The sequence below is a fragment of the Borostomias antarcticus genome (genome assembly GCF_949987555.1).
Source record: "Borostomias antarcticus genome assembly, chromosome: 25".
In the NCBI taxonomy this organism is placed as follows: domain Eukaryota; kingdom Metazoa; phylum Chordata; class Actinopteri; order Stomiiformes; family Stomiidae; genus Borostomias; species Borostomias antarcticus.
The window spans coordinates 6,770,666-6,781,310 of record NC_140258.1 but is presented as its reverse complement, the minus strand read 5'-3'; the positions used below and the strand labels follow the sequence as shown (position 1 = coordinate 6,781,310).

General features: G+C 50.3%; 1 protein-coding gene across 1 annotated transcript; it reads left to right on the top strand.

The window, feature by feature from the left end:
* The first annotated feature begins 317 nt into the window (after positions 1 to 317).
* LOC311325747 (uncharacterized protein) lies at positions 318 to 9,776 on the top strand. Its single transcript, XM_084458502.1, has 10 exons — positions 318 to 581; positions 1,458 to 1,593; positions 2,048 to 2,158; positions 2,593 to 2,725; positions 3,096 to 3,298; positions 3,633 to 3,706; positions 4,138 to 4,300; positions 6,083 to 6,165; positions 7,365 to 7,555; positions 7,949 to 9,776. The coding sequence occupies exons 1-10, from the start codon at positions 461 to 463 to the stop codon at positions 8,438 to 8,440; spliced, it is 1,707 nt and encodes a 568-aa protein (XP_084314628.1). The 5' UTR covers positions 318 to 460; the 3' UTR covers positions 8,441 to 9,776.
* The last annotated feature ends 869 nt before the right edge of the window (positions 9,777 to 10,645 follow it).

Here is a 10,645-nt window from a genome sequence, read left to right as displayed (position 1 = left end):
TATTTGCGAAGATATATGTTAAGGAGAAACATTGGCGCATATATATAGCCTGCAAAAGGCAGGGATCCTAGATCCGACCCCCCAGAAGATTTACAGTGAATCTCCAGGGCGAGTACTGCTTACCAGTCGGAACCACTGAACCAGCCGGAGAAGACGGGCTGTAGTTTATTTCATTATTTATTTATTTGTAGTTCCATGTCTTGCATGTTTTTGGTGACGAGGACGACACTGTGGAGTCACGTGTTTAGGCGACATCCAATCCGGTGCGCCAGGCGTAGTCTGCCGCAATCAGTTTAACGCTGGTGACGCCAGGGTTACACACAATGAAAGATCCTGTTACTTTGTAACGAAAACGGCTCCCGCTATCGATTTATGTTGCATTCTAATCACGTCGTAATGCATATGCTGGTTTATATTCCCGTTGTGCTACGGTAGGCTCGCTAGATTACTGGTTCTCATCATGATTGCGATGGACGGGTCCTCGGAGGACGCCGGGGACATATTTGACAGCATACAGAGTGGAGATATCGAACAGTGTGCACACTTCATTCAAATTGATCGATCAATCCTCAAACATAAAGGTAGGCTATGTGTTTCTAGTCTGAAATGGGTTGGTTCTCTATGTAGACCTGTGTTTAGGGCTACATAGCCTACTTTATTTGTAGGTATTACAGATAGTGAGCTTTGATGTCGGCTGCCTTCCTTCCTGCCATCTGTCCTGCACCGTCTCGCAACATTTTAGCAACATAATGCTATGTTGTTAATGTGTAACCTCAACGTTGACAGTCAACCAGTAGCATACTACCATGTATCTAGTTGTGAGCTATTATAGCTAGGCCTACATAAGAAAGATCCAGCTACAAAGCAGCCTATCTCTAGATGTGATTCTGTTATGAGGTTGCCAGGTTTGGAAGCCAGAGGATACCAAACCCCCTGGCGGTGTTATCACAGTAAACTGAGATGGTGTCAGTCTACCCTGGGCTCAGACTCAGACTCAGCTCCTGTGACTGACAGACAGCAGGGCATCAGGTTGTGTTTTACCTCTGTGGCAAAGGGACTGCTCCTCCCAAAGTCAAAGACTGTATAATTGAGGTAACGTGTGTCTGTCTGTGTATGTCTGTCTTCAATGTGTCTGTGTGTGTGTGTGTGTGTGTGTGTGTGTGTATGTGTGTGTGTGTGTGTGTGTGTGTGTGTGTGTGTGTGTGTATGTGCATGCGTGTGTCTTTGTTTGTGTGTCTGCGTGTGTGTTTTTCTTTGTCTCTGTCTGTGTGTGCTTGTGCGTGTCTGCGCACGTCTGTGTCTGTGTTTGTGTGTGTCTGTATGTGTGTGTGTGTGTGTGTGTGTGTGTGTGTGTGTGTGTGTGTGTGTGTGTGTGTGTGTGTGTGTGTGTGTGTGTGTGTGTGTGTGTGTGTGTGTGTGTGTGCGTGCGTGTGTGTGTGTGTGTGTGTGTTTTACAGGCTGGGGTGGGTTCACCCCCCTGCACTATGCTGCTCTCCATGGTAACCGTGCCATGGTTGACCTGCTGCTAAGCAACGGAGCTGACCCTAACCTGACCTGTGACGCGGGGCAGACAGCCTTCCACTTTGCCTGCAGGTCAGTGGGACTGCAACTCCCATAATTCACTTACCCCTCCTGCTTGTCTACTTCCTCATATCATACAGTCCTCTCATCTCCAAGCACACAGACAGGGGCAGGGGAACATAGACATAGGTAGAGCGGGTCGGGTCGGTGGTTTGAATCCTCGCTCCTCCTGTCCCCATGTCGAAGTGTCCTTGAGCAGACACTGAACCCCAAATTGCTCCCAATGAGCAGGCTAGCACCTTGCATGGCAGCTGCCGCCATTGGTGTGTGAATGTGTGTGTGAATGGGTGAATGAGAGGCCTTCATTGTAAAGCGCTTTGGACAGAAGCGCTCTATAAGTGCAGTCCAGTCCAATCGCCTTGATCTACAGTAGCAGCAGATGTTTGGGCCGCCATGAGGGAGGTTGGCGGTTCGAATCCCTCCCGAACTCTGAACGTATCTCAAGTGCTTGTGTTGGTGTCACCAGGCAGGGGAACGTCTATGTGATGCACCAGATGATTCAGCATGGGGCAGACCTACGCATCATCGACCTGCAGGGCAAAACCTCTCTGCACCACGCTGTCAGCGGAGGCAGCATGTGAGTACACACACACACACACGTACACACACACACACATCCCTCTTCCACTTTCTCTCTCCAAAACTTCCGTACTCTGTCTCCTGGGTCTTGTCTTTCTCTATTTCTCTCTTTCACACACACACAAATATCTCTCTTCCACTCTCTCTTTCTCCCACACTTTTCACACTGTCTCCTGGCTGGAACTTGTTCTCTCTCTGTTTCTCTCTCTCTATTTCTCTCTCTCTCTGCTTCTCTCTCTCTCCGCTTCTCTCTCTCTTTCTCTCTCTCTCTGCTTCTCTCTCTCTCTCTCTCTCTCTCTCTGCTTCTCTCTCTCTCTCTCTCTGCTTCTCTCTCTCTCTCTCTCTCTCTCTGCTTCTCTCTCTCTCTCTCTCTCTCTCTCTCTCTCTCTCTCTCTGCTTCTCTCTCTCTCTCTCTCTCTCTCTCTGTCCCAGCATTGCCATTCACTACCTGTGGGAGACGGGGATGTTCCGGTTCTCTGACGGGGACCAGTACCAGGTCACTCCGCTACACTTGGCTGCTTCCACGGGCAACATTGAGGTGGTGCGCTACCTGCTCCGAGACCAGGTGGATCACACACACACACACGCGCATGCATGCATGCACATGCACGTACGTATGCACGCGCACACACACACACACACACAAATACTGTACTTTTTGTGTGTGTGTCTCTCTCTCTCTCTCTCTCTCTCACACATACACACACACACTCTTACACACACATGGATGCATCATAGGCACACACGCAGTCAGCATGCACACACACACACATACAAATACTGTACCCTTTGTCTCTCTGTCTCTTTCTCTCTCACACACACACTTTCACACACACTTACACACACAGACAAAAGGATTTAGGGAGCTCTTATAGGCATGTTGCGTGTGTGTCTATGTGTGTAGCCGTGTGTGTGTAATCGAGGCGGGTGCACAGGGGTGTTCCTATCACGTCTTTCAGCGGTGCGCAGTGGACGCGGTCGACCAGCAGGGGGCGACGGCGCTGCACGTGGCGGCGGAGCGGGGAGGCGTGGAGGTGTGCTGGACCCTGCTGCAGAGGGCGGGGTACAGGCTACTGCACATCAGGGACCACTGCGGTCTCTCGCCCCTGGACATCAGCCGGCAGGGAAAGACCTTCAGGTCAGGGCTCTAGACTCCTCCCCCTGTTCTTTACACGCCGTGTCAGGGAAGGCGTGTGCGCCCACGGGCAGGCTGTACAAGAGATGCTGGTCAGATCAAACGAGATCTGGCTCCGCCTCCACTTCTGGCGTCACTGGAACACTCCTGCGGTTATGACGGCTCAAACGTGGGCTGTGTGAACTAGCACTCACGTGACCACTCACCGAACATGCTACTATGGTCATGGTGTATAGTGTTTATCATATGCTACGTATATGTCAGATCATATAATGTATAATATATACATGTCATATCATATAATCAGTGCTATGCTTTGGTGTTTTGTTTTCCACAGACATCTGCAGCTGACCAAACTACTGAGCCAGTATATGAAGGAGCCGATACACCACACATTCAAAGAGTCACAATGTGAGTATACGCGTGTGTGTTTGTGTGCCTGCATGCCTGCTTGCTTATCTGTGTGCGTGTGCGTGCGTGTGTGTGCGTGTGTGTGCGTGTGTGTGTGTGCGTGTGTGTGTGTGCGTTTGTGTGTGTGCGTGTGTGTGTGTTTGCTAACCTTTGTTTGTACTGTATGTGTATAACGCTGCCATTCAAGGTGCTAGCCTGCTTTTTCTGAGCAATTTGGGGTTCGGTGTCTGACTTGCCCAAGGACACTTCGACATGTGGACCAGGGGAGCTGGACAGGGGGAGCCGGGATTTGAACCGTTGACCCTACGCGACCGACGACCCACTACCACTCTACCTCCTGAGTCTACAGCCGTATGTGTGTGTTTGCTAACCTGTGTGTGTGTGTGTGTGTCTGTGTGTGTGTGTGTGTGTGTGTGTGTGTCTCTCCCCAGTCCTGTACTACTGGTCTCTGCTGTTTCCGTCTGTGAGTGCAGCTGTCATCTTCCTGATAGCGGCGGTGCTGAGGGGATACGGGGGCGTGGTCTGTGGCCTGCTCTTCCCCTGGTTGGCCAGGAGCATCTTCACTCAGTTCCACCGAATGACCAACTACCAGAGGTAACCACACCCCAACCATAACCTTTGAACTTAAACCCGATCGGTCACAATCTCCACAGGACAGAAAGTCGGACGGTCAGTGGTCCAGTGGTCAGAGTGTCCGACTGGTGATCAAAAAGTCGCTGGTTCAAGACTGGTCCAGGCCATTTTACATGTGATTTATCAGCAATCGTTGCCTATCGTTGTGCCTTTGAGCAAGACACTTAACCCTCAACACTAACTCATAATTGTAATTTGCTTTGGATAAAAGCATGTTACTAAATAAAACAGCACAGTAACTTAACTAAACAGCACAGCTACTTAACTAAAATAGCAGGAACCTGCACACTTATCTCGAGAACTGGGCACCGTGTGAAGTTGACACTCGGCAAGTACCGGGAACTCTGCGGCATACTGGTGAAAGAGGTTAAAAAAACCAACCCACGTGGACGTCGCGATACAGTAGCTACAAACCGTGTTGGGAGTGAGTGTGAGAGTCTCTACTGTGCCTTCCTCCGGGCCGCCCCAGGAGCCGAGTCAGACGGACTTGCCTAAGCGCTGCTGTCTAGACTCAGCCCAAGGAGACAAGCGCTGGGAAGAGGCCATTATCTCCATCGACTTCTCACACTCCAGCCGCAAGCCATGGAGCATCCTTAACAACCTCACTGGTAGGTCCAGACACTCCCCCTGTCACTGCCCCATCTCTGCAAACAAAATCGCATCACAATTTGTGAAAAGTGGGACATACGAGGGCAAAGACCACGAATCGTCACGTCTCGTGGCAAAAGAAGTGTCTGACCTCTGGAAGGCTAAAACTCCTAGCGGCGGTTACATCTCTGGTGAATTCACACCTGAGGAGTTCACTGCTGCCCTCCAGCATATAAAGCCAGGGAAGGCTCTGGGACCTGATTCTATCTGCCCAGAGCTTATACGCCATGCCGCGCTTGCCTTGAAGTCCTGGTTCAGAGCGTTCCTCTCTTCCTGCTTGCACCAACTCAAGATCCCCAAAATCGGGAGAAGAGCCCTATAGTTGTCGCGATCCCTAAGCCGAACAAGCCTGAAGGGGACCCCAAGAGTTACCGCCCCATCTCTCTGCTATGTATCCCCTTCAAGATCCTCGAGCGTCTCATCTACGCCCGCGTCGAACTCATCATGGACCCGCCACTCCCACAGGAGCAGGCCGGGTTTCCGATGTGGGAGATCAACCGTAGATCAAGTCACTTTGATCACTCAAGACATTGAGGACAGCTTCTTGGCTAAAAGAAGGCCGGAGCCATCTTTATAGACCTGACGGCTGCCTACGACACCGTATGACACCGCGGCCTCACCTGCAAGCTGCTCTGCCTGCTGCCGGACAGGCACATGGTCAGCAATCAATCAATCAATCAATCAAAGCTTTATTTGTATAGCGCATTTCATACCCAGAGCAAGATCATGGAGCTTGTCCAAAACCGCAGCTTCACCCTCACCACCGGTAGTGGACAGCGAAGCAGGTTGCGATGCCTTATGAACAAATCAATCAATCAATCAACAGATCAAATATCTTTACTGAGTTTATTTGTTCAAAACACGGGAAGGGGAGTAATGCATAGCAATAACCTTAATAATTATGAGTTATACGGGCATGGGCAGAACGGGCACTTGTCCCGACGGGCACTGCCCTAGTCATTATAATTCACCACCCACCACTCACTGTTCATGGCATGCTCTTGCCAACAGTAATGTATTGTATTACTCCATGTCTGGACATCTCTGTTGTATCTTTCTTCAGGCTGACTATTCGGTTGTGTTGTTCTGTTCCAGGCTGCCCAACCCAATCTACCTGGGGACTCTGATTGCCGGCCTGTTACACACTCTGCTCTGCTTCTACGGCAAGATCATGCCCAATATCCTTCAGAGCTCACACATACAACACCCAGCTCACACCCAGCTCACACCCAGCTCACACCCAGCTCACACCCAGCTCACACCCAGCTCACACCCAGCTCACACCCAGCTCACACCCAGCTCACACCCAGCTCACACCCAGCTCACATCCACCGCATCAACTCAACAGCCCTCTGTGTCTGTGCCTACACACATTCAAGATTTAAGATGTTTATCAGTCATGTAAAGTATATGGTTCACACATACTAGGAATTTGGATAGGGTTAGGGACATAGGACAGGGTGCAGGACAAGAAAGGGCAGTGCAAAGACACAGCAGTGCAAATGCAGTACAAAAAACAGCAAACAAAATACAGTGCAAACAAATTACGATATGCTGTTAAAAAAAAAGGGAGGCACAAACGAAATGTATGTGCTATATACAGAATGGAGTGCAATGCATGTATGTACTGTACACAGTGTGAGTGCAGAGTGTAGTGTGCATCAACTCACCAACCCTCGAGTTTACTACACACATACAGTACAGTACAGCACCTAGCTATCACACACACCTCATCAACTCACCAGCCCTCGAGTCTACTACACACATACAGTACAGTACCTAGCTATCACACACACCTCATCAACTCACCAGCCCTTGAGTTTACTACACACATACAGTACAGTACAACACCTAGCTATCACACACACCTCATCAACTCAACAGCCCTCGAGTCTACTACACACATACAGTACAGTACAGTACCTAGCTATCACACACACCTCATCAACTCACCAGCCCTCGAGTCTACTTCACACATACAGTACAGCACCTAGCTATCACACACACCTCATCAACTTACCAGCCCTCGAGTTTACTACACACACACAGTACAGTACAACACCTAGCTATCACACACACCTCATCAACTCACCAGCCCTCTGTCTACTACACACATACAGTACAACACCTAGCTATCACACACACCTCATCAACTCAACAGCCCTCTGTCTCCATAGCGTAGGAGCCGGGTTCCCCAGAGACAGATTAAACCTCGTCTAGCCCTTGCAGTGATGAACGTTCACTGACACACACTCCATTTTATTTTAGGACAATACGTGTCCAGGAAACCCAGATTCAGTTCAAGATTAGTTAATTTTCAGTTCATTTCCACAGCTCTTAACGCTGCTTCATATATGTTGACCCTTAACCCTGCAACGTATGTGGCCGGCCAGTGGTCTGATGCACGTGTCCGTGGTCCACTTCTCTCTGGTTCTGCTTCTGTTCTGTAAGGTTCTGAGCCAGGACCCGGGGACTCTGGGGCCGGGAGATGCAGACCCCAGGTTCTCCAGCATAGCTGACCTGGTGGAGAGCAACCAGAACCCCCAGCGGTTCTGCATCTACTGTGAGGTCAGAAGAACGCAGAACGCACTAGACTCAGCTGTTTGAACCGACTCTGTTCTGTATTGTTCGGGCCTATTGACAGGAAATTTAAATGTCACTGCGTGCCACAGCACATCTGGAAAAGATGCATCTTTGTCTCTCTCATCCCCCCCTCTCTCTCCTTCTCCCTCCTTCTATCCTCCATCCCTCTCTCCTCCATCCTCCCCTCCCTCTCTCTCCATCGCTCTCTCCCTCTGTCCTTCCTTCTCCCTCTATTCTCCATCCTTCCCTCTCTTTCCTTTTCGCTTCTTCTATCCTCCCTCCATCCCTCTCTCCTGTCTCCCTCTGACCCCCATCTCTCCTCCCTCTCTCTCCATCCCTCTCTCCATCCCTCTTTCCTCTCTCCCTTCCTCTATCTAGCTGTTCAAGCCAGACCATACCAAACACTGTAAGCTGTGTGATGTGTGTGTGAGGAACTACGACCACCACTGCCTCTTCCTCAACGTCTGCGTCGGCCACGGCAACCACCGCCTCTTCATCCTCTTCATCCTCTCCATGGTGACCGCCCACCTCTTCTTCATCGCCATGGCGACCCGCTACCTGTACGCTGAGTTCGCCGTCGGCGAGGGGGGGCTGTCGTCATGGTTCTCGGTGATGGGGACAGAGTTCTGGGTGGCCATCATGGCAACCATGAACGCGCTGACCCTCCTCTGGGAGGCATGGCTGCTGACGGAACAGTTTGATGCCATCGCCATGGGAACCACCACCTACTTCAGGCAGGGCGAGATCCCCGCCCGGCAACGGTCGATAGGGCAGCGCTGGGTCACCGTGCTGTCTTTCCTATTGGAGGGGAGGCGGCGTGTGGGCGGGGGCTACACAGGGGAGCAGGACAAGCCCTCCATAGATATTTAAAAAGTGTCTGATCATGACGTGTTTTGTCATGGATGTTTTAAAACTGGGGCGACTGTGGCTCAGGAGGTAGAGCATCCAGTGATCGTAGGGTCGGCGGTTCGAATTCCGGCTCCCCTTGATTACACTTCGAAGTGTCCTTGGGCAAGACACTGAACCCCAAATTGCTCCCAATGAGCAGGTTAGCACCTTGCATGGCAGCTGCCGCCATTGGTGTGTGAATGTGTGTGTGAATGGGTGGATGAGAGGCCATTTTAAAGCGCTATATAAGTGCAGTCCATTTACCATTTCATGTGGATGGGGCATTGAAAGATGGCCGCCCATTCATTCCAATGAAAGTTGCTCACCCAGTGCATGAAGCCCAAAACGTTTCCACAGTCCTTACTCACTTCCTACTTGTGCAGCCCACAGCACATGGGAAGTATTTTATTTTTGGCACCATATGTTTCTTTTTCCCCATAGACCAGTGTGGCGCTGACATAGGCAGAAACGGCTGTAAACTCTGGCTCTTGATGGCTTCTAAACAAAAATGGACCCAATGATTTAAAACTTGATCATCTAAAGAGTTGTTTTTGACTGAGTGATACCCAGAAAATCTTTCTTTCTTTCCCCAGCCGTTTCATTCCCCATGTACGTCTATGGGGAAAAGTGTTTGGGTCGCATGGCGTCACGTGACTTGGCAATATCGAGCTGGGCCACTAAGCCAAAATCACCTCACAGCCCATTGCTGTTCCTGGGGACTTGGTACATTCCACATCTCACCCGTAGAACACTGGTCAGTGGTCACAACCACTGTTCCCTCAATCGGAACCTGTTCTGACCAGGTAGTGGATGAAAACTCAGACCCTGGGAATATGTTAATACAAATAGAAATATTCACATACTGTACATGGCTCTGCCTTAACCACGGTGTTGTTGGTCTGTACTGTGCTGCACATTCAAGAGACATCCGCCCTGTCCCTCTCTGGTGAGCTACAACCTTGTCTCCACGCCTCCCCTGTGACCCACTGAACCACCAGACTGTGTTCTACTTGAATCAGTGTTCTACTTGAATGTAGGCTTCTATATTGGTACAACACTTTATTATAAACTGTATAGACTAGAAACTGGACAGTCCAATGTGCCTGTGGTAGTATATTATCTAGTTAACTTCTAATGTCAACCAGGCAGAGAGCTAGCTAGCTGCGGTATTCAGACGAGGCACTGAGGAAGATGTTGATGGACTGTGTTCCCAGAGGAGTTCTGCACTGAACTGTTTTCACAACCTGTTTTAGCCGTCATTGAGCGCTTGCGGTTTCCTGAGCGTCCTCCCGTCTCAGCACTGATGTGTCTTCGTATGCCTACTGTCGCTTAGTAGCTTTCTAACTCCTGTATTTGTTGTTTGAAATAAAAGTATGGCGGCATTATAAGCACGGTGTTGTGTCGTTTCTTTTGATCCTAGATTACGGCGTGTCCCTCCGACGAAGAATTGACACTGATCCCGTAGGTGACACTGGGGTTAGCGTAGACGCATTCGAACATGAGCCATAGGAAAAGATTGTGTTAACAGGGACCTTGTCTTATATCTCTTACAGTACCTCTCTCTCTCTCTCTTACTGCATCTCCTACTGTACATCTCTCTCTCTCTTTGTTCTGTGCTCTCTCTTTCCCTCTCCTCTCTCTCTCTTTCCCTCTCCTCTCTCTCCCTCTCCCTCTCTCCCTCTCTCTCTCTGTCTCTCTTACTACATCTCCTACTGTACATCTCTCTCTCTCTCTTTGTACTGTGCGCTCTCTCTTTCCCTCTCCTCTCTCTCTCTCTCTCCCTCTCTCCCTCTCTCTCTCTGTCTCTCTTACTGCATCTCCTGCTGTACATCTCTCTCTCTCTTTGTACTGTGCTCTCTCCCTCTCCTCTCTCCTGTAGAATGGAGCAGGTCTGCTCAGCCCTACTATTTGACAGGGCTGCCCCTCCCAGCTGCCCCGCTGGGCCTGAGTAGCGGGGCTGCAGGCAGGCAGGTCGCTGTCTGGTCCGTCACCCGGGAGGTGATTTACACGTCCCTGCGTGCTTCGCTCTGCATACTGAGTGGTTAACATGGGAGAAAACAGCATGTCCGGGTTAGAGGGGAGCTGTGGCAGATTCTCTCTCTCTCTCCTCCTCTCTTGATCTCAGTCTCTCGCTCATCTCTCTCTCTCTCTCTCTCTTCCCCTCCTCATCTCAGTCTCTCGCTCATC

What these genes read in the sequence shown, in the direction of transcription:
- LOC311325747 (XM_084458502.1), top strand. Translation starts at nt 461, where the DNA reads ATGATTGCGATGGACGGGTCCTCGGAGGACGCCGGGGACATATTTGAC. An exon ending in GCCTTCCACTTTGCCTGCAG is followed by an intron (nt 1,594 to 2,047) that starts GTCAGTGGGACT and finishes TGGTGTCACCAG; the next exon opens with GCAGGGGAACGTCTATGTGA. An exon ending in CTACGGCAAGATCATGCCCA is followed by an intron (nt 6,166 to 7,364) that starts ATATCCTTCAGA and finishes TAACCCTGCAAC; the next exon opens with GTATGTGGCCGGCCAGTGGT.